General features: G+C 33.7%; 1 protein-coding gene across 8 annotated transcripts in view; it reads left to right on the top strand.

Annotated features, from left to right (window-relative positions):
- FERRY3 (FERRY endosomal RAB5 effector complex subunit 3) overlaps nucleotides 1–24,469 on the top strand; it is a 40,247-nt gene that overhangs the window by 1,053 nt on the left and 14,725 nt on the right. For 2 of the 8 annotated variants that reach the window (XM_079142992.1, XM_079142995.1), the window contains exons 2-10: nucleotides 1,329–1,454; nucleotides 2,888–3,082; nucleotides 4,531–4,676; nucleotides 8,398–8,579; nucleotides 13,317–13,416; nucleotides 13,735–13,856; nucleotides 19,609–19,715; nucleotides 20,080–20,277; nucleotides 21,073–21,201. In XM_079142992.1, coding sequence (XP_078999118.1) covers nucleotides 1,418–1,454; nucleotides 2,888–3,082; nucleotides 4,531–4,676; nucleotides 8,398–8,579; nucleotides 13,317–13,416; nucleotides 13,735–13,856; nucleotides 19,609–19,715; nucleotides 20,080–20,277; nucleotides 21,073–21,201 — 1,216 coding nt within the window. In that variant the 5' untranslated portion in view covers nucleotides 1,329–1,417. Of the gene's footprint in view, nucleotides 1–1,328; nucleotides 1,455–2,887; nucleotides 3,083–4,530; nucleotides 4,677–7,286; nucleotides 7,364–8,397; nucleotides 8,580–13,239; nucleotides 13,417–13,734; nucleotides 13,857–19,608; nucleotides 19,716–20,079; nucleotides 20,278–21,072; nucleotides 21,202–24,469 lie in introns of those variants that run through there. The other 6 variants (XM_079142993.1, XM_079142994.1, XM_079142996.1 and 3 more) reach the window with 5 other exon arrangements.

Here is a 24,469-nt window from a genome sequence, read left to right as displayed (position 1 = left end):
AGTTTTTTGAGTTCTTTATATGTTCTGGAAATTAGCACTCTATCTGAAGGATGAGTGGCAAAAAAGAAACTGTGGCATATATATATATGTATATATGCATATATGTATATATATATATACAATGGAATATTACTCTGCCATAAAGAATGATAAAATTATGGCATTTGCAGGCAAGTGGATGAAATTGGAGAATATCATGCTAAGTGAGATAAGCCAATCTCAAAAAACCAAAGGACGAATGATCTCGCTGATAAGCAGATGATGACATATAATGGGGGGTGGGAGGGGTTAGCATTAGGGTTAGGGTTAGGTTTAGGGTTAGGGTTAAGGAGGGTGGCAAGAATGGAGGAAGGCATGACTGTGTACAGGGAAAAGAGGGGTGGGGGGAAGGAAAAAATAACAGAATGAATCAAACAACATTACCCTATGTAAATTTATGATTACACAAATGGTATGCTTTTACTCCATGTACAGAGAAACAACATGTATCCCATTTGTTTACAATAAAAATAAATAAATAAATAAAACTACAAAAAATGGCATTATCCCCAATTGTTCAGGTAACAATTAAATGGCAGAATTAAAATTTGAACTATTTGAACACAGAATCAAAGGGGGAATTCTCTTACTAACCGCACCACTTTCTTTATGCAAATGTTTGCCAAAGGTCTATATGCACCATGTTAGCGGGCTATCGTTCAACTATAGATAAGATACAACCCTCAGGATACTCATAGTAGAGGTAAAGCTGGAGATGTAAATAGGGTTTAGATTATGAAGGGCCTTGAATGCCATGCTAAAACGTTTTGGAAAGAGATAGTGGGGAGTTTTAAGCGAAGGGAGCCTAAAATGTAGAAGAGTGGAAAGGGGTGGTCCATTGGTGTCAAGGAAATTAGACCAGAGATGATGATGCCATACACAAAGTCTTCTGCATACATATATGTGTATGTGTGTGTGTATTTGAATATATATGTATACTTAGAAGTGGAATTTCTGCATCATAGAACAGACCTGTTGTAGTTTTGGTAATTATTGCCAGTTTTCTAAAACTGTTGTACAAATTTACATTAATTTACATTTAATGAATATTAGTTATTCAATTCCATGAGTAAAGCATATGTTTTTGTTCTCTCTGTCTCTCTCTCTCTCCCTCCCTCTCTCCCTCTCTCTCTCTCTCTCTCCCTCCCTCTCTCCCTCTCTCTCTCTCTCTCTCCCTCCCTCTCCCTCTCCCTCTCCCTCCTCTTCCCTCCCTCCCTCCCTCCCTCTCTCCCCCTCTGTCTTGATCTGTCTCTCTTTGATTCCTCCCTCTCTTTTCCTTTTTTTTGCAGTGCTGGGGATCAAATCCAGGACCTTGCACATTCTTGGAAAGCACTCTACCTCTCTGTACCCCCATCCCAGTATCCTGTCTCTTTGCACTATGATGAAGTATTTTGTACACCCTACATACAGCCTGGGTAAATCAAATCATCAGTACTACCACCCACACTGAAAAAGTCCTTTGAATTATTTTTAAATGTCAAGTGACCTCTTTTTATTAACATGCTAATTGTGCATATTAATGGGTTTCACGGTGATTTCCAGACATGCATACAGCATGTTTTGATCATATTCAACCACCCTTCTTCCACCCTCATTCCCACCACGTCCCATGCACCCTTCCCAGTCCCTAGTATTACTTTTCTACTTTCAAGAAAATGACCTCTTTTTAGAACACAATATGAGTAACTGTTTATTGTCTTTTATGTTTTTTCAGAGAGCACCATAAAATTAAAACAGCATACAATTTAACAATTGTCTGTTAGCTCTTGCTATTATATTCCCAGAAACCTACCTGGTACATGAAATATATTTCCTCTCCCTTGAAGTTAACTATTCCAGTGAGAGTAAGAAAAACATCATGATTCAGATAAGAACAGACTAATAGTATGAAAACTTGTACTAGGGACCCAGTACAGTTTTTGTGAGTTGATGCAGGCTTCTGGAGGCTATCTGAACTAGGACCCAAAGAATGAGTAGTTGTTATCCAAGAAAATTTAACTAGTAAGAGTACCCTAGGTAAAACTTAATTCAGAAAGCTTAAGAGTGGTAAGAGAAGTTCGGTATTGACAGAAGTTCAGTATGATAGGAAAGTAAAATTTGCAAATTGGTGTGTTGATGAGGAAGAATGTAGGTGCACCCCAGAGAAGAGTCTGGAGGTGCAAACTGGAATATAGGGTTTGAATATTATCCTGAGAGCAGTGGACTCATAGAAAGGTTTTAAGCAGATGAGCAACATGATCAAATAAGCATATTCATTTTTAAAGAAAGGTTATTATGACTTCAGAGTAGAGAATACGGTGAGAACTGCTTTGATGGGAAAAGCCTAGCAAGCATAAATCCAGTTGGGAGATCAATGAATTAATCTTTACTTGAAGCTGATTCTTATTCACTTTAACTAGATTTTCTTTTTTTCTGAATACTGTCCAGTTTGCCTTGTGGTAGGCATCCTGTGTTTTCTGTTCTTGCCACATGAAGATCTTTCTAGGACTTTCTTATCCTCTTCTCCTATCAGAGATCTCAAAACCACAGCCTCTAAGATCGCCTGGATCACTACTTGGTCCCTGATCTGTTTCACTTCGTTTTCATCAACTCTTTCCTAGGCTCTGTATCTATCCACCTACGTATCCCTTCCTAAGAATCCTCTTTCTTATTAATCTTTCCCAGTTCTTTCCCTAATATTGAGAACCCTGCCTAAGAATACCACTTGGAAAAAACTGAAGTAGTTGGTTCAGAGTCACACAAGTAAAATTATTCGAGTGGTGGAATATATTTTAGAAGTGCTACAGCCATAATGAAACATCATGGTTTTATAATATAACTTGTTGCTTGTTTTGTTTTTGTTCTATAGATATCCTGTCAAAGAATATGAAGAAAAACCGAGAAAGATTCTGCCACAAAGAAAGGGAATTTGTGTATAAATTCAAAGTGGGAACTGAGTGCTTAGAATTGAGAGTACCCCTCAAATTTCCTGTTCAGGAAAATGCCAGTCATTTGCATGGACGTCTAATGCTGCTTCATAGCTTGCCATGCTTTATAGAAAATGGTACGGACTGATTTTTTTAAAGTAATACCACTTTATTATTTTCTTATGGCCTCTCTCATTAAAAGTTCCATACTAGAAAGCATAAACTTAAGAAGCAATGGAAACAAAATAAGAATTGTTTAAGTGCTTCCAAGAATAAAAGATTTCTCAGTCCTTTGCTTTATTATTTTCCCTATAACCTGTGTAATTTTTATAAAGCAATTTAATGAAAAATAAATTACATAATGAAAAGTTCATTACAAGGTCTGGATGAAAACTCTTAACATTTGAATTTAGTTGGGTGGATTCATAAGGTATTTCAGCTATCACTAATTACAGTATTATAATTATAGAATTATATCAGTAAATTGGGTTGGCCTTTCAATGATCTGGTCATCAGTTCTTAAGATTCCATGGAACAGAGGAGTTCTAATCTTTGAAAAATATTTGATTACCTAAATTAGTTTTATAAAGTGGTCTGTATGAAGCCATTTTAAAAAGTCTCTGTTCTATCTCTCAGACTAGGACAAAATTTCAAATTAATAACATGTTGAATCACAGAATGCTAGAATTATAAAACAACTGAGAAACTTTTAGCATAATCACATCGTATAAATAAGGAAACAACATAAAGAAGTTAATTATTTACTTCAAGCAGTAATTCTCAAGGAATTACTAATTCTCACTAATCAGCACAACCTGGGAACTTGTTACAAATGTAAATTCTTGACTCCATGCTGTTCCTACTGATTTAGAAACTCTAGGGGTAGTCCTGAAGCAGTTGGTTTCAGCAAGGCCTCTCGGGGATTCAAGATCGTGGACCCCTGGTCTAAAGTCACAAGCATAGTGACAGAATCAAGGCCAGAACCCACATGTCCTGACTCCTATTCTAGTGCTCTTTCCATTATGGCAGTCCCTAAATAGTGTCTCTAAAATTGAAACCTTAGATTACCTGAATTAAACTGGTTTTAATATAATCAATTTCTTTTTTCAGATTCAAAAGCTCTAATAATATACTCTTTAAACAGATATAAGAAGCTTTTTCACTTACATACAGTAACAGACTCTCAAAATATGTAGACTTTTCTTTATATGCATTTACTTGTTCAACTTCAAACTGAATTATTTGGTTTAAGAAATTAATACTACTTAATTAGTATCAAGGATTTACAGAAGAACTAAGAATGTTGACCTTTCTCCATGTTATAACGTGATAAAGAAAAATAATTGTTATGAAATAGTTAAATGATCCTCTAAACCAGTTTTTTTTTTTCTGTGCTGGGAATTGAACCCAGGGTCTTGTGTCTGCCATACAAGCACTGTACTATTGATTTTATTTTAATTGAAGATGATATTAAGGGTGTTAGTTTGATAAAATAAAATTTTGCATTGGAACGCTTAGCCAAGTAAAATTTTCCCTTTCTGTATATGAATTTTGCTGATGATGGCATTTATTGTTCCTCTTACAGACTTAAAAGAAGCTCTAAGCCAGTTTATAGAGGAAGAATCCCTCAGGGATTATGATAGAGATGCTGAAGCAGCTTTGGAAGCTGTGAAATCAGGTGAAATAGATTTACATCAGCTGGCAAACACATGGGCCAAAGCTTATGCTGAGGTAAGAAAATAAGTCAGATTGTATATTTCAAGGATATTCTGAATTTTAAATTGCTAACATAATACTGAAACAGTTTGGGGAATCCTTTTTTATCTATGTACCAATAATATTCAGTATATGTTACTGCTTTTGTGCTTCCTTCCTTTATCAGTATGAGCACGTAAGTCAAAATATGCTTCATAGAATACTTTTGTAAAATAGGAGCTACTTTTCTATATCCAGCCAACATAGGGTCACCAGGTTTAATAATTAAAGTTACAGGGTACCTAGTAAAGACAGAATTTCAGATAAGTGAATTTTTTTAGTATAACTATATCCTGTATATTACATGGAACATATTTATACCGAAAAATTAGTTATTCTTTATATGAAATTCTAAATTAACTGAATATCTTGGCTTTTATCTGGCAACCCTAAACCAATAGTAGCTCACTTTAGGCTTTGATTTACTTTTGTCTTCCTACTTCATTGTTGTTGTAAAGCTATGTTAACACCATCACTTTTCTATTTAAGTAACAAACACTGTTTCATAAAATCTAATGCCACACATATCATTATTTTATTTACTAAAAAAGAAACCATCATCAGTTAAATTGATAGAAAGCGAAGATGCCACTGAGTATGATCTAAAGAAAATACTTAAAGATATCATTAGATTTATCAGGTATTCTTGTCTATGGAAGATTAGTTTCAATGGATTAGTGGGAGCAGAAACTAGATTTCAGATTTCAGTGACTTTAAGAATATGGAAGTAGGAAGAAGGAAGAATGAGAATATATAACTCCAGAAGTTTGGCTATTTGAGACACTTGCTAAATGGGAATACAGGATCAGAGGTTTGTTGGTTTTGTTTTATTTTGGTTTGGTTTTGATGGTAGAGTTGAAGTCTAAAAAGGACAGTATCCAGAACTCAAGTGGAGAATTAACCTTAACTGAAATGAAATATACTTCTTTCGTTATTGCAGATGTGAAGCAGGAAAGATTAGAAATAAATTCCAAAAATTTTGCTAACTGTAGTAGGAAGTTGATGATATTTTCTTCTGATTGCTTCAACTTTATCTGAGAAATAGAAAAGATAGATCATTTGTTTAGATGAGGTAGGGAGTAATGAAAGAGTTGAATGTTTGAGGACAGAATTTTCCAAGGAATGGTGGAATTGTCAAGCATCATTGAAAGGCAAGTTAGAGTAGCCTGTTTGCTGCCATGAACTTTGGAGTTGTGTGATTTTTTTTTTTCTTTTGCTGTGGCTGTCTAAGCCTGATAGCAGGCAGAGAGAAGAATAAGATTAGGGTTTTATTAAATGGATCAGAGAGACAACATCAGTCAAGAGAGTTGAGGATATTGGCAAGACAGTGTTTGAATGCTGGGCCACAGAATGTAAGCTATGTAGAGAATGAAGAGAATCTCTAGGAATTAATGACTGATAAAATGAGCTGGTAGGAGAGGTTAAATACTCAATTACTTGGGAATAACTGAGTGAAAAAATCTTGGTTGGAGGTTATGGTTAGATACTTGAATGTTAAAAGTTAAACTGTTTGTGATGAGAAATACTGCATTAGCCAGCTTTCCATTACTAGTAACAAATTCCTGAGATAATCAACTTATAAAGACAAAAAGGTTTATTTGGGCTCACAGTTTTAGAAGTTCCAGTCCATGATTGTTGGCCCCTTTGCTTTGTGCCTGTGACGAGGCAACCCATCAAGGCAAGAGTGTATGGCAGAGTAAAACTCTTCACCTTATGGCCAGGAAGCAAACCAGAAAAGGAAGAGGAAGAGATAGGTATTCCACAATCCCCTTCACGAACACTCCCTAAGGACCTCCCATTAGGGCCCCTTCTATTAAAATGTTCTGCCATCTCCCAATAGCACCACTTTGAGTCAAGCCTAACATGTGACTTTTGGGGGACACTCAAGATTCAAACTAAAACAGTTAATGAAAGGATGACTGAGGTAGATTGGAGAACTCATGAAAGATAAAGAGTTCAGGAAAGTAAGAAGATGGAACATTGGATGGGTTGTCCATAAGGACATCCAAGTGGACCAGGTTGATGATAGAATTTGGTGCAGAGAGGAAGACTGATCTTGGTGCCAAGCCTTTAAATTAATGACAGTAAGTGACAGGTGGATTGTTTTATAATAATGACCAAGAAAGATTATCAGTGCTGAGTGGTGTAAACCTCAAAGAAACCAGGTTTTATGCCTGAGGGTGGAGGTGGAGGTGGGCAGTGAATAGTTTTCTCTCTGCAGGTCTTTCCTTCATGCCCAACCTCTCTTGAGGAAATGGCATGAATTAGATCAAGGAAAGACTGTTTAGTGCTTTTTGTGTAGGCAGCTTCTGATTCATAAGGCTTGTACTAGGCTGAGTTTAAAATAGGTGCTGTAGCCATTCAGATCCCAAAGATCTTGCACTGGCTCCTTCCTACACAGTTTCAGCCTTAGCCTGAAGTGAATTTTGACTAGAGGGTAAGTCACCTGGGCTGGTTATAATTCTTAGAGCAGCACCTGGTGGAAAGACATAGAGATATAGAGATGAAATCTGAGTTCCAGGTTCAGCTAGTCCTCTGAAACTCCTCCCATCTGCTGTGGCCTTTGTCTGAAGGATGAGTGAATGAGAACAAAGGGGAAAGTTTACCTGTTAATTGGCCAAGTTCAAGATACCTATTTCTATGATTTATTCATTTGCTTTAAGGTAAGTTATGACTCTAGGTCATCTTACATTGCAGTTTTAATATATTCGTTGATAAGAAAAGAGAATAATTTTTATTTTTTAAAAAACATATCTGTTTGCACAGATCAATAGTGAAAAAAACACCATTTTGTTTTATTTTTATTTTTCTATTATTTGCTATGAGCTTCTGCATGTGTTTTGCATGTATCGAGGTGACTGTTTTTGAGATAGGCATCTGTGCCTCTCAGGGTGTATATGTATGAGCCTTCAAGATCCCAGTGTGGGCTCTCTTTCAGTTCTACTTTTTTTTTGGTTTATCAGTGCTTACGCTGTCCTTTATCATTTCGATAGTTATCATTTTCATATACTTATGCTTATATTTTTAAAGCATGCTTATATTTTTAAAGAAAGCATATTACTGTTTTTTAAAATGAAGATAGATGAAAAGATCAAAGTAGGACAATTACACTTTTATCTTGGACATAGGTATGCATGAATTGGGTATTGAAGGTTAATGTATCATAGGTGACTACATAGATAACTTTATTTTCTAAACATACAACCTATAAATCCTTTGTAGAGCACATTTTTAACAATGAAAAGTTTTTCTTATTATATAATTAGTACATGCAAATTATTATAAAATATAAAGGTCACCAAAAGTCCCACTATCCTGAAATAGTCACCATTATCATTTTGTTGATCTCCCTTTGTGTATGTGTGTGTGCGTGTGTGTGCGTGCGTGTGTGTGTGTGTGTGTGTGTGTGTGATTTCACAAAAATAGAATTACAGAATACTCTTTTTTTATTTTGGAAACTTGTGCACCTTCCTCCATATTAGTGCTTCATCTCTGTTCCAAGGTAACTCAACTTAGCTTAAATCTTTCTATATTCGTTCTGCCCTCATTCTTATATCTCTACACATACATAAATAGAGGGTCTTGCAGTCCTTGTCTGATATAGAAAAATGGAGCCATAATATGCATACTTTTCTAGTACTGTGTTAAATAAAAATACTGTGTCTTGATGGAGGAATGTCTGTGTATCATCTTATAGAGTACATTAGAGCATGCAAGGCCTGAAGAGCCCAGCTGGGATGAAGATTTTGCAGATGTATATCATGATCTAATACATTCTCCTGCCTCTGAAACTCTTCTAAATCTGGAACATAATTACTTTGTTAGTATATCAGAACTGATTGGTGAAAGAGATGTGGAGCTGAAAAAATTAAGAGAAAGGTATTTCACATTTCTTAAATTATCATAATTGAATATTACAATGTCATATATGATGACCTGCAGAACAACTTGTTTTCATTTTTTATAAAATTAAGTGATAAAGTAGAAAAATTGTTTTAATATTAGAAATCAATTATCTTACATATTTAAATGTGTAATTTCAACTGGGAAAGTCCTTATAGATTTACAGAACTTCTCGAGTGATTTATACAAATAAATTGTGCTGGCATTACATATTCTTATTTCTAACAAGAGGAATAGATTACCTCTGCTGAAGACTTGCTTTGCTCTGAGCACTGTGCCCTATCTCCTTTGATCTTTACCTCAACACTACTATTATTATTCTCATTTTACAGATGAAAAAATTCTGGCTTAAATAAAGTAAGTAACTTGTCCAAGGACAGGACAGAATTTTTTTAAACCAAGGAATCTAACTACAAAGCTAGTAATCACTGTACTTTGTTCTCTCCCTAGTCGAAACTTCTTCATCACCCTGCTCTAAGTGCATGGTCTTTTAGTTCATTTTGTTAACTGATTTACATTAGGAAGAAAAAATAATACTTGTGTTATTCAAAAAAATTTTAGTCAGATTTGAAACCATTCTATAGGAATTACGTAATACAATATGACAATGATGTCTTTATGAATCACTTCAGAGTGAGTATTAAGCTACTAGCATTATTGATTTTAGAGCATGACTTTCCAGGCTGCTTCCTCTGGAAATTCTGTATATTGTGGTATGAGTTCAGGACACACTCCTCCAAGATAATCATTTTAATTTCGCAGACTAATAACATTACCTTAAAACATTTATTTTGAACAATGTATAAATTTTTAATGTTACTGAGGTAAAATGTCTTTGTGAAAGCATGTTAGAACAAAATCACATTTAACTTTTTAAAATTTTTGTGACTGATTTAATAATTAATCCCAAAGAAGTAAATTTCAAATCGTGTACTGGTTTGCTTCCATTTCCCATTAGCTTCCCATTAGAAAGCATTAAAATGAGTGATATGAAAATAATCTTTTATTTTGAAGGTTATCATAAAAAAGAACAATTTGAAATGCAAAAAATAACAGACAAATGGATTTAATCATTGATCCCTTCTGGATATCATATTGACATTTTTAGTTTTTTTTGCATAGATTTGTTAATTTTTATAGTAATTCTATTTCTTTGGAATATTTTTTCTCATATATCATAAAATATTAGAATGATCTCTTTGTTGAGAACAACATGATGTTTTGAGGCATTTGTACTTCTTATAGGTTTTGATTTGTTGGCCAGCTATGTTAAGGCAGTTTATTCCCTTCTAGATGGAATACCTACAGTATGGGTAGTTGCTACGAGGTAAGCAGTAGACGCTTTGTCTCATAAGTTTTATTTTTATTTTATGTTTTGGTAGTAGGTATTGAACCCAGGAGTGTCTTACCACTGAGCTACATCCCTAGCTCTTTATTATTGTTTTATCTTGAGACAGGGTCTAGCTAAGTTGCTTAGGGCCTCTCTAAGAGTTGCTACAGCTACCCTCAAACTTGCTATCCCCCTGCCTCAGCCTCCTGAGTCCCTGGGATTATTGGCATATGCTACCATGCCCAGCTAGAAGTAGATTTTTGAATATATAAAAATATAATTACCAAATACCAATTACCTTTTGTTGATGTTAAAGGGACATTCATATTTCAATTTTCCTACTAAGGCCTATGAACAATATAACCTTCAGTTCATTTTGAATCAGTTCTTAGATCGCAGGTTTTCTGAGACTACAGTCATTCCACATATTTTAGTTGGCCCTCTGTATCTGTGGATTCAGCCAACTGTGGATCACAAATTTTCAGGGGAAAAAACTATACCCATACTGAACATGTGCAGACTTTCATATTTTGTCATTATTCCATAAACAATAGAGTATAACAACTGTTTATATAGCCTTTACATTACAGTAGGTATGAGTTATCTGGAGATAAGTTTACTGGAGGATGTACATAGGTCATATGCAAACACTGCATCATTTTATATAAGGAACTTGAGCATTTTGGTGTCTAATCTCCCCTGGGTCCCAGAGATAACTATATAATGGTAAATTCCTATCTTGGCTGTCTGTTACTTGTATTTTCTTTCAGCTGGTGAACTGCCCTAAAGTGCAACATACTTTGTTGCCTACTCACTACATCTCCCAGAAAATTCTATATCTGTTCATCAATAGTCTAAAATCATTCTTAACCTAAATCAGAAGAATATTCCTATCCTACATGACTCTTCATCTTTTGGGAAGCTAAATTAACCTACTAATTATTTGCCTTTATCAAAACTTTATACTTTTTCTAGAATGGAATAGCTTTTTAAAGCAGGAATTGGTTTTGCTTTATTTTATTGTTTGACATGTCCTCTGATGAGATTTTTTGGTGGGGCTCTGCCTTTTACTTTTCTTTCTAAACATAAATAATATTTGGATGCATCTATTTTAAAAGCAATTTTGTAGTTTTTTTTTCATATGTCCAAACTGTTAGATTGACAAAGAAAAAAAATTTGTCTTCTACTAGTAAAGTAATATTTATTGCAAAGGTGAACAGAATGACTTAAGAAGTAAGTTGAAGTTCATTAGTGTCTGCGGAGGCTCACCTAGAATTTGGATACTTAAGTCATTTATCATATTCATGAGCAGAAGTGAGATTTTTTTATTTGTCCTTTCATTTTATTGCCACTTTACACATTTAAAAGACCATTTCTCAGCATAACCTCACTATAGTTTTAAGGATCTTTTTTCTTTAAATGACTTTAAGATAATCTGCAGGTTGCAGCATTGTCAAATCTGATATACTGAACCAATCTATATTTAGAATATAGGTTGAAAATACAGTAAAAAATATAGATTGAAATACAATAAAATTTCCTTTGATCTAAATCATAGATTATATATATTTATATCATTTAATACATTATTAGCGACTTGCATCTTGAACACATTTAGGATGAAGTAAATGTTCATGACATTTTATTTGTTGAATTCTTGTCTTTTTTTTCCTTAGAAGAAATTTGATTTTTTTTTTTTGTCAAACCAGATTCTAGATATTTCTTTCAACTTTAAAAAAATGGCAATGATACATTTTATCCACTAGAGGGAACATGCATAGTATGAAATATTAATGTAAATTTATAATTTAGCAATTATTTCTAAATAAAAAATCTCATTTGCAAGTATAATATTTACCTGACCTATAGTAATTATTAAAAACATAATAACAGGGAAGGGAGCAAGGGTATGAAAGATGGTGGAATAAGGCAGACATCAATACCCTATGTACATGTATGATTACATGAATGATGTGAATCTACATTGTGTACAACCATAGAAACGAAAAGTTGTACTGCATTTGTGTACAATGAATCAAAATGCAGTCTGAAATTTTTTAAAATTTAAAAATTTTAAAAAATAAAAGCATAATAGAGTCACCAGCATTAGCCCTAATGATAATATTAAGTGATATTAAATCTTTAATGCCAGAAGGTATATATAGAAATACATATTTTTACATAAATATGTAATAAGAATGAATTTAATTTATCACATATGTAAGTATTCTAATTAGTTTACTTAAACCATTGATTAGCTTTTCCTTTAAGAAAAATCATTCTTAATTTCTGCCTTCTTAAATTATCATTGGATAAGTATAGAAGATAAGGCTATAATAGATCTTCAGACTGTATTTTACATGCCTTTTAAAATTTTTTATTCTAATTAGTTACACATGACAATGCATTTATGCATACATAAATGGGGTATAATTTCTCGTTTTTCTGATTATACCTGTTGTAGAATCACATCAGTTACGCAGTTATATATGTAAATAAGGTAATAATGTCTGTTTCATTCTACTATCCTTCCTATCCCCATATTCCTTCCTCATTCCCTTCTACCTAATCTAAAGTAACTCTATTCTAACCTGGCACCCCACCCATCTTATTGTGAATTAGCATCTGCATATCAGAGAAAACATTTGGTCTTTGGATTTTTGGGGATTGACTTATTTCATTTAGCATGATATTCTCCAACTCCATCCATTTATCAGCAAATGCCATAATTTCATTCTTCTTTACATACCTTTTTAAAGGTAATTTTGTGACTTAAAAATTTGACTCTTAGAACCTATTTGACAGCTTCTGGATATAATATAAACAAACTTTCATAGCTTGAAGTCATTTTAGTTCATATGTAAATAAAAAAAAATTTAAGTTGGAATTACAGAGTATTTTCTTTGAGGAAAATTTCAGATGAAAGACATTTTGATTATTGACCATGAGCCATAGGAATTGAAAGGTCACTTGGATTTTTTTGTTTTGTATTTTTTAGTTGTATATGGACACAATACCTTTATTTTATTTATTTATTTTTATGTGGTCCTGCAGGGATCGAACCCAGTACCTCACACTTGCTAGGCAAGCACTCTACCACTGAGTCACAACTGCAGCCCTAGTCATTTGGATTTTGACTGCTTTCATTTATGCATTAAGTTTAGAGCTATACAAATGATGTTGATTTTATATGACATCATTATTTCCAAATCTCCATTCCTGAGGATTCAGAGCACTTTCCAGGTATTATAGTTCCCATTCCTGGGCATAGTCCTATAAAATAAAAGCTTTATTTTCACTTGGTAGGAATTGTTCAATGAATCAGAAATGGTCATATACCTTGAAAATTTGATGAATATACCTGATTTGCTAATTTGTTTTAGACAAGGTATTGAAATGGAAAAAGTAATGCAGGAATTGGGAAAATCACTGACAGATCAGGATGTAAATTCACTGGCTGCTCAGCATTTTGAATCCCAGCAGGTGAGTGAAATATAAGAGCTTTTAGGTAAGTAGTTGCATTTTATTTATTTATTTTGGTACTAAGGTACTCTGGTTAAGCCAGAGGGGTTTAACCATTGAGCCACATCCCTAGCCCTTTTTTGTATTTTATTTAGAGACAGAGTCTATCTGAGTTGCTTAGGGCCTTGCTAAATTTCTGCAGCTAGCTTTAAATTCATGATCCTCCTGCCTCAGCCTCCTGATCTGCTGGGATTATAGGTGTGCACCATCACACCCAGCTTTCTTTTATTTTTTTTTTATAAAAAAAAAATTAACTAGTTGGCACATTGTCTCTTTTAGGACTTAGAGAATAAATGGTCGAATGAATTAAAACAATCAACAGCCATCCAAAAGCAAGAATATCAGGAATGGGTGATAAAACTTCATCAAGATCTAAAAAACCCCAACAACAGCTCACTCAGGTATCATCCATGTACTGTTCTGATTCATATAAAAATCTATTGTTAGTAAAAGTTTATATTTACTATACAATTGAGCCTTGTTACTTGTATATATTTTAAGTTACCAAGTTCAAGATAATTTTGTGCTTTTTTTGTATATATTTTTATACATTTGTATATATTTTTAAGTTACCACGTTTTAAGATAATTTTATGCTTTTATTCCCCACCTTTTCTATAGCGACTGTATGTAGATTATTTTAGAGCTGGATGAATGGTAACTAATTGGTCTAAAATAGTGATTTCACCTCTAGAACTTTAGTTCTCTAAACCGTTTGGGTGTACATACCTATTTCTTTAAATTGGTTTTTGCTCAGTGCAATTAGTTGAATACTTGCCCATGTGGCACTTATATTCTAAAAAGAGAACCTGACCTGTTAATAACACAATACCATGTAGATTAAGATATATAGAAGTAGAAACATGTACAAGGTACAGAAGTGGTACGGGGGATTTTTCATAACTTATATCTTGTATGTCATATATGGCCTAAGTAAACTGTTTTGCATATTGCCTTAGAGCTTAACCATGCCTAAATTATTTACTAATTGTATGTATGTATGTTTGAAAATTTCTTTATTCTTTCAAATCCTAAAGTACATTAAACTAGAAATAAACTAAGAAAAATATCATAAACCTATTTCTAGAATATGCTAGTATATGCTATAAACATTTAAAAATAGCATTTTATTTATGTGATGTCAGTTTCTCCCACTTGTCTTGCTATTATGGTTTGATAATGAGTGTCACCCAAAAGTTCCTTTTAATGCAGGAATATTCAGAAGTAAAATGATTAGATTGTACGATCAGTAACCTAATTAGTCTATCCTAGTTTGATTGGACTGACTGGATGGAAACTCTAGGAAGGTGGGACATGGCTAGAAGAGTTGTGTCACTGGATGTGTGCCGTGGAAGGGTGCATTTTCCCTGTGGCCCCTTCCTGCCCCCCTGCTTCCTGATACTACTATGAGCTGAGTAGCTTTCCTCCAGGGGGCCCTTCCCCCATGATCAGACTCAGACCTCTGAAACCCTGAGCCCTAAACTTCCTCCTGCAAGTTGTTCTTGTCAGGTATTTTGGTCACAGTAACACAAAAATTAACTAGAACACTTGCCTTGAAAGCAAGAATTATATCTATTTTGTTTGACTTTTTGTTAAACCATTGTGTACCAACTCCTTGCTAAGTATTTAGCTCTTGGCACTGGCACATAAGACATGCTCAGTAAATATTTATGGAATGGATCGATTGACAGGTGGATAGATTATCAATGAACTCTTTTCCTGATTCCTATATCATCTCTTATATTCTATGTTATAGGCTTTCATTTGCCTTATTGTTTTCCCCAAACTCTTGGTTGAAGTCTTTTAGGAACTATTCTGGAACCTCACTCTCCAATCAACCTTTTAAAAATAACAAATAGAATAGAATTGAGTAGGGAAAAAATGTCAGAGTACATTATGCATGAAACTTTACATAAATGAATGTGTATATTTAGCCAAAATTTAAAACCTATGCAGTATATTGTAGACAAAGAAGTTAAAGCAACTGATTTAAGGAAGCTGAAAAAGCCGCTTGCTACAAGTAATCCCTTATTTTGCTACTGTAGTTTCAGAAATTTAATTCATAGAATCAATTTCATTGTGCATTGGCCTCAAGCTGCTGCTTTTGCACCTCCGTGTCCCTTTTGCACCCTCATTGTCAACCCCCTTTCCTCTTCCCAGCCCGTCAACCTGTTCTTTTTCTGTCCTTATAGTTTTTATTTTTCCAGAATGTCATATAAATGGAATCAAAACTTATGTAGCCATTTATATCTTGCTTCTTTCACTTGGCATAGTACTTTGGAAATTCATTTATGTTGTTCTGTGTATTATGTTTCTTTCCTTTTTATTATCCTTTAGTCTTCTCTTGTTCATTTATTTATCTATTTACTTGGTGATGGACATTTAGGGCATAGATTGGGGCAATTATAAAATAAAGTCACTGTAAACAGTTATGTGCAGGTCTTTGGAAAGAAATGTTTTTATTTCTCTTACATAAATATCTAGGATTGTGATTTCTAGGTCATATGGTGTTTGTTTGTTTATCTTCATAAATAACTACCAGATTGTTTTCCAAATCAGTTGTGCAGTTGTGCATTCCTCCCACTAATGTATGAGAATTCCAGATGTTCCACATGTTTATCAACACTTGATATTGCTGTTCAGCCATTCTAGTAGTTTTTGTAGTTGTATCTCATTATACTTTTACTTTGCACATTCCTGATGGCTAATGTTGAACATTTTTTCATGTGTTAATTTTCTGTCTCCTTTGTGTTTTCTTATTATTAAGTTGTAAGAGTTTTTTAAATACTCTGGGTACAGTCTATCCTCAAACAGGTGTTTTATAAATATTTTCTCCTAATCTGTGGCTTGTCTTTTTTTTATTTTCTTAATAGTGCTTTTTAAAGAGCACATTTTTAATTTTTTTTCTTTTTTTGCCATACTGGAGATCAAACCTAGAGCCTTATGCATGCTAAGCAAGCACTCTGCTTCTGAGTTGTCACCTCAGCCAAAATTTTTCATTTTACTGCAGTTCAGTTTATCAGTTTTTTTTAAATTAAAGACTTTAATTTTTCAGGGTAACTTTAAGGTTGCAGCAAAATTAAGAGAAAGGCACAGAGATTTACCCCTTGACCCACATATATATATTTTTCCTTATGTCAGTATTCCCCAGAAGTGTGGTATACTTGTTGCAGTTGATAACCTACATTGACATATCATAATCAACCAAAGTTCATCGTTTACATTTGTAAACAATGCATATTCCTGTTGCATATTCAATGTGTTGGAATACAAATGTTTAGTGATGAATGCATAGTGACCTCTATCCATATGGCAGTATCAGAACCCTACGTATTCTGCCAATTTATCAGTTTTTAAGTAGTTTGTCTTATGTAAGATATTTTTGCCTAATCCAAGATCACAAAGATTTTATCCTGTGTTTTCTTCTAGCAGATTTATAGATTTAGGTTTTACATATAGGTCATGATATATTATTTCATGTATATATGACATACGTATATGTATGACTAGCATATGTATATTTGTATGTATGTATATTGGTCTATAGTTTTTATTATAATATCTTCAGTTGATGTTGTTTTCAGTGTAATGATGACATTTTAAAATGAGTTATCCGTTATAATCTAATATGTTCTATTTCTTGTATTTTCATATTTTTTCTTTTTGTTGAAATTCCCTGTCTATCCTTGTATCTCATCTACCTTTTCCACTAAATCTGTTAACATATTAGTCATAGGTATTTGAAAATCTCTTTCTTTTAGACTCAATATCTTTGTTATCTCTAAATTTGTTTCTACCGATTGCTTTATTTCTTGACAGGGGGTTTCTTTTTTCCCCCTTGCTTTTCAGAGTATCTTTCTTCCTCCTCCTATTCAACATCTTCCCCTCAACTTCCCCTCTTCCCTCTTCTCCCTTCCTCTTCTTCCTCTTCCTCCTCTTCCTTACTCCCTCTTCCTTTTCTTCCTTTTCCTTTTTTTCTGACTGCTAGATAATGTGAGTATTAGCAAAGGAGACTGAGGCAAACAGTATTATGTCTGGAGTGAACAGGCCATGAATGAGTGTTGTACCAATCTTATCAGCAATTGAGCAGAGTTTGTTTTTTGTTGTGTCTCTCATTACCATCAGTATTCAATGGATTTCATTTTCTATGTAATAGTCTGGACTGTTACTTTATGCTGGGATTGGGAAGTTGGGGTTCTAGAGGTTTTTGTCTGATTCTTATCCATCCTCGGCTTTCTGCAGAGTGCATGCCTGTAACACAGAGTGAAATCTTCCTCTGTCCCATTGCTCTTCCTCCCAACAATGTATTATTGGCACTAGGTTCATAATAATTAGGGGACAGGAGCAGGTTACTTTGTTCATCTGTTGTCCAGTTCTGTTATCTTTGTCCAGCTCCAGTCTTGGGCAAACTACATGTATCTAGACCTTGAATATGGGATATTCTAATGACTTCTGACCCTGTCTCCAAGTGTGTTCTCTTGTCTCCTGCTGCAGGTCTTTTCTTGGAAGCACTTGGTGGAGCCTAATGGGGAAAAGTTTTAAAGTGCATGAGCCTGTGGCTCCTAACTATTCCAAATGAACATGCTAGCCCATCCTTGGCTTTTAAGAAGCTATTAAAATTTTGCTGATTTCTGTTTACTTCCTTGTATGATAGCAACCTATTCCAGCCATGTCCTGACAAAGATGAAACTGTGTCCTATCTCTCATTGGAGGGGCATGTCACTTTTTGGAATTAAGTTTCCTTGGTTGTGTTGTTACCTCAAATCTCTGATAGACTTCAGAAAAGTTATGATTTTGTAAATTATCTGACTTTTTGTTGTTACAGTGGGGATAACATTGTCTTATGACTTTCTACCTCCTAAGAGGGGAATATTTTATTAATAAAAATTTATTTCTTAATTTTTACCATATTTATTAATGAAGTCAGTCAGTCAGTGAGATTAATGAGGCAGTTTGGATTAACCCCCAAATTTTAGTCAGTAGAGTAGATGACTCATGTACATATTTACCCTTAAAATTTTAATTGAATAGTTGTACAAGTTTAACTTTGTTTTGAAAACCGTTTCAGGAAACACAAAGAGCACAGCAGAGCAGAGAGAGAGATCATTTTGTGGGAATAAAATGTTGGACACCAAAAAACAACAGGAAATGATGAAAAAATAGAGGATGCAGATACATTAAAATGAACTTCTTTTTTATTACTTATATGTTTTATAATTTTCATTGCTATCACAATGTTCCATTGCCCCACCCACCTTTTTTTTTTCAAGAATATTGGATACTGAACACAGGACATTACCACTGAGCTACATCCCAGCCCTTTTTATTTTGCGACAAGATCTCCCTAAGTTTCCTAGGTTGACCTCAAACTTGTGATCCTCCTACCTCATTCTCCCAAGTAGCTAGGGTTACAGGTGTGCACCACTGTAACTGGCTTTTACCTATTTTCTAATTCTGCCTAAGCTAACCTTGGTACAGGATATATCATTTATTTTAAATAGACATAATGTCATCCATTTGCCTGCAAATGCCATAATTTTATCATTCTTTATGGCGGAGTGATATTCCATTGTATATATATATGCCCTATAATGGGGGGTGGGAGGGGTTAGCGTTAGGGTTAGGGTTAGGTTTAGGGTTAGGATTAGGGATGGGGGCAAGAATGGAGGAAGGAAGGACTGTAAAGAGGGAAAAGAGGGGTGGGTGGAGGTGGGGGGGGAAGGGAAAAAATGGCAGAATGAATCAAACAACATTGCCCTGTGTATGGTTTATGATTACACCAATGGTATGCCTTTACTCCATGTACAGAGAATCAAAATGTATCCCATTTGTTTACGATAAAAAAATCTGTCAAAAAAATAGATATAATGTGATTTTAAAGTATGAAGGTAACCACTTAAGAAATTTTAAACAGTAATATGTTAATTGCTATTGTAATGATTGAGAAGAATTATCTAACTTACTGTGAGAAAATGAAAGAACAAGTGGATATTTTAGAACTGGTTAGTGCTCATAGTCTTACTTGTCATCATTGGTTAGGATGGTTGAGAAATTAAGTACCGCTTTCAGCAGTTCACTTTTGTCTCATAAAGTTTAAGAAAAGTTTTTGCCAAATACCCAGAGAAAGAAAATCAATAATTTTTATTAATTTTAGTGAAGAAATTAAAGTTCAGCCAAATCAGTTCAGAGAATCTGTGGAAGCAGTTGGAAGAATTTATGAGGAACAGAGAAAGTTAGAAGAAAGTTTTACCATTCACTTAGGTAAGTATTTTAAATTTTTTTTGCTGTTATTTATTGTTACTTCTGAAACTTTTCTTTTACTCTAAAAGAAAAATCCTTAGCATATAAGTAAAGTGTACCTATGTTATCTTTAATTCCAAAGTATGTCCTGCTCCAAAAAAACCTATAGTTTGTTGGCTGTAAGTTTTTTGTTTTAGTTTATATGTTAATTTTTGCAGATAGATTAAATTATAATAGTTTTTAAAATGAGAAGCTGCAAAGCCCATTTTTAATCATTATTTGTAGCAAAGACGTATCTAGATTTTTGCCGTGGAGATTTGCATTCTGTTATACTGAATTTTTGTAGCTATTTAAGTATCTTTCTGAGACTGTTGCCTACCCCCAGGAGCACAGTTGAAGACCATGCATAATTTGAGATTGTTGAGAGCAGACATGCTGGACTTCTGTAAGCATAAAAGAAATCATCGAAGTGGTGTGAAACTCCATCGGCTCCAAACAGCACTGTCACTTTATTCTACATCTCTCTGTGGTCTGGTTTTACTAGTAGATAATCGAATTAATTCATATAGTGGTATTAAGAGAGGTAAGTTGACATTATTCATATTTATTTTGTTAAATTTCATTAAATACTATCCTTATAAAGAAATGAATTGTGGAAAAACTGTTCCTTTTTAATACTTGCTCCCAACAATCAAGTAGACCAAACAATAAACATAGCTAGACAAAGCTATTTATTTGTTTCATACTTAGCACTGGTGGAGTGCTTCCTGACAATTTTTTTTTCTTATCGTTCTATTACACTGTATGTAACACTCTTTTAGGATCTTACTTCAGGGTAAAATAAAAAGAATAATCAAGATACAAATGTATTTTTCAATTTAGAAGCAGATTCTGGCTCAGTGAATTCAGTTCATTCATTTATTCTTTTTTTTAATAGTCTGCCTCTTAAATGTGCTGTGGGAAATTCTTCTTCATAGTATCCTCACTTCTATATTTCAAAATTTTTAAATATATAAAATGTATTGAATTTTGTAACTATTTTTGGAAAAGGCTTGAATAGAATTTAGTGCTCATAAATACAAGAACCCTCTGGTATTTTTGTAGCATTTTGGGGGTGGGTTGTGATCAACATATCTATTAAAGACTTGGACTTATTTTAAAATTTCAATGTCTACTAATTATTTACTCTGTTGAGTGAGAGGTTAAGTTTCTGATGAAAATGAAGTTGCTATACCATAACTTCATGGTTATAAGAAATTACAAAAATAATACTCAGCAGTTTCATTTTCTGTTTGTCTTAGATCTCATTCTCTGTAAGTAAATATTAAATATTTGATCGTTTACATGTAGAAGTATGTTGATGTTTTGGGTCTCTTAGATTTTGCCACGGTTTGCCAAGAATGCACCGATTTCCATTTTCCCCGAATTGAAGAGCAACTGGAAGTTGTCCAGCAGGTGGCACTTTATGCTAGAACCCAGCGCAGGAGCAAGTTGAAAGAAGGACATGGTTAGTAGAACTCAAATCTTTAACTCACTTTTAGTGTACTCTGTCTCTAATCACTCTAATGGCACACAAGTGATCGGTAAAATCATATACAAAATTATATTGGTAGAAGCTGGAGGAAGAAAATTAAGAGCAAATTTAAGATCTTCAAAATCTTGAATTCTGTTCTTGGTTTCCTTTTTTTGAAAAATGATTTTCTTCAAGATCTTTAGTAAGAACCATTTTTAAATTTTCGTACTATATATATACTTGAAGTAGACACTCAGTGTAAGGTTGATCTTTTGATCCAATTTCTACATCTCTAAAATGGGCATAACTATTACTACAGAAGGCCCTAAAAACAGAGTAAAAGAAGCACAAAATATAGACCTTTTATATGTTCCATCTTAAGTACCAGAAACTAATTGTTATTTGAATTGTTTTTGGTTTTTCTTTTAAAAAATCACGAAGTCCTTCTATGATGACTTTTTCTGTATGTATCCACAATTTAATGTCCTTTCCAACTATTTAGAAAATGTACTAGAAATTTTTCAAAATTTATTGAGGTGTTTGACAATTAGAGGTTGTATGTATTTAAGATATGTAATTTGATGATTTGATATACATATACATTATAAATTAATCACCTCAACTAAGCAAATAAATATCCATCACCTCAGATGTTACTTTATTTCTTATGGTGAGAACACTTAAGATCTGTTCTCTTTGCATATTTGTTATATATCACATTGCTGTATATTAGATCTCCAGCACTTATTCAACTTGTATAACTTAAATTTTGCACCCCTTGACCAACATCTCCCCATTTTCCCCTTTCCCCACCTCCTATTAAGTATCATTCTGTTCTCTGTGAGTTCAACAGTTTTAGATTCCACATTTAAATGGTATCATACAGTACAATATTGCTCCCTTATCCACAAAGATTATGTTCCAAGACCTCTAGTAGATGCCCAAAACCACAAATAGCACTGGACCCTTCATACACTGTTTTTTTCCTATACATGTATACCTATGATAGACTTTCACCTTCTCACTTAAAGGACGCACTTTATGGCTCTTTTTTTGGCATATCTAAATTGCTAGCATCACTACCCTAATGCTGTGAGGCTGTTATTAAGTAAAATAAGGATTACATGAACACAAATGCTATGATAATATGACAGTCAATCTACTAACTGAGGCAGTTACTAAATGACCAATGGGTGGGTAGCATATACACTATGCCTATGCTGGACAAAGGGACAATTCGTGTCTTGGTTGGGACAACATGAAATTTCCTCATGCCACTCAATTTCAGATTTATACATTGGAATATTCCATTTTGTATTTTCAAACCACAGTTGACCATGAATAACTGAAGCCACAGAAAGTGAACCCAAAGATAAAGGGGGACTACATATTGTTTTTCTGTATCTGGCTTATTTCACTAGTATACTGTCCTCCACATCCATCCATATTGTCATAAATGGCAAGATTTCCTTCTTTTTAAAGGACCTATCAGTGTGTGTGTGTGTGTGTGTGTGTGTGTGTGTGTGTGTGTGTGTGTGAATATACACACATTTTCTTTATTCATTGAGTCATTGATGGGCATTTAGGTGGTTTTCCTATCTTGTCTATGAAGATATCTTTTGGGGATATGAATTTCACTTCCCTTGGATACATATACCCAAGTAGGATTGCTGGATCATAAGATTGTTCTGTTTCATTTTTGAGGAGCCTCTGTACTAGAAAGTATTTTTAAAACTAAGTAACGTTCATAGCATCTTTCATCAGGAGGTTTCTATCTACATACAGGAAGAGAGAAAAGGGAGGATGTAGCTAAAAGGAAAAAACTGTTAAGTTACAAATCAGTTCAACTGTTTTTGATTGAAAAATTAAAGTTTAAAAAGTAGATTCATTACAAATTAAATTGATTCCATAAGTTTGTTTAGTTAGGAGCTAAATATTAGCATAGTGGTCATTTCAAAATATTTGTAAGGTATGTTTATCTTATTTCTGATATTTCATATGCTATCACACACATAAAATAATAACACATATGCTTACCTGACTAATGCTTATTATGTCTTATAAAAATTCAGTTTTAGTGCTCAGAATATAAAATATTGTAAGTTTTAAAGTTGGGGCTGCTTAAACCTTCAAATCTGCTGCTAATACTTTGGTGACATTTTTTTGTCCCTAAAGTGTTTAAAAGAAACCAGTACAATACTTTAAGTACATATATTTTGCATTTTGTAGTAAGTAGAGAGGTATATAAAACTTTGCTTGGTGTCTTTGTGCCTTTCCTGTAAATGTAGAATTTCTCGCTTTCTCCTAAATCTGGAATGTGGCATCTAGTCTTAACTTAACCTGCATTCACCATAGTTTCCTTATGTATTCAAAAGACTTTAGCAATGTTTTACCTATGTTTTAGTTGTTTCTTAAATAGATAAAATGTTCTCAAGATTCACAGTTCAAACTGCAAAAGAGGGTACAGTGAAAGTCTTCCTCATTCTGTCACCTTGTCATCCAGTTTCCCTCTCCAGAGGCAGCAGGGGCTGTCTTATTTGTAACATCCAGACTTCTCTTACATATATATAAGCACATATATGTGTGCCTTTATATGATTCCCTCTTTTACACTAATGACAGCTTTATATACACACTATTCTGTGATTTGCTTTTTGTACTAATTTATTTTGAAGCTCATTTCAGATCAGTCCATAAAGATCATTCTCATATCCTTTTGCTGTTTCATAGTATTCCATTGCAGGATGTTCTATTACTAACCAGTCTCCTATTGGTAGATATTTAATTTCTTCCTAGTTTTAAAATTATAAGTAGTAATGCATGAATAACCTTGCATATGAATCATTATGCATATGTATGAGCAATAAGCCCATCTATAGAATAGATTCTTAAAGAAAAATTCCTAAAGGACACACATAATCATAATTTTTACAGCATTGGCAATCCCTATAGCAACTGTACCATTGTATATTCCCACTAAAGGTAACTGTGACTTTGCTGTGGCAATGTGTTTATGTGTCAAATCCAGGCCAAGTGTTAGAAAGTCAGTAGAGAAGTGTATCCTAAAACAGGACCTTTCAGAAATGTTTAGTATGCCCTCTTATTTTTCTGCCATCTTCTTCCTCCATCTCATTCAAATCAGCAGCGATGTGATCAGAAACATCTTAATATTATTCTTAGTAGTGACTAAAAATGTGAAGATTGAGATCATGGTAGGTGTGGGAAAAGGAGGAAGATTCTAAGTATGAGAGATAGAAAGTGTG

Source organism: Sciurus vulgaris (assembly GCF_902686455.1).
Source record: "Sciurus vulgaris genome assembly, chromosome: 5".
Taxonomy (NCBI): Eukaryota; Metazoa; Chordata; class Mammalia; order Rodentia; family Sciuridae; genus Sciurus; species Sciurus vulgaris.
The sequence above is the reverse complement of the archived record's forward strand: the minus strand, read 5'-3'. Positions and strand labels throughout refer to the sequence as shown.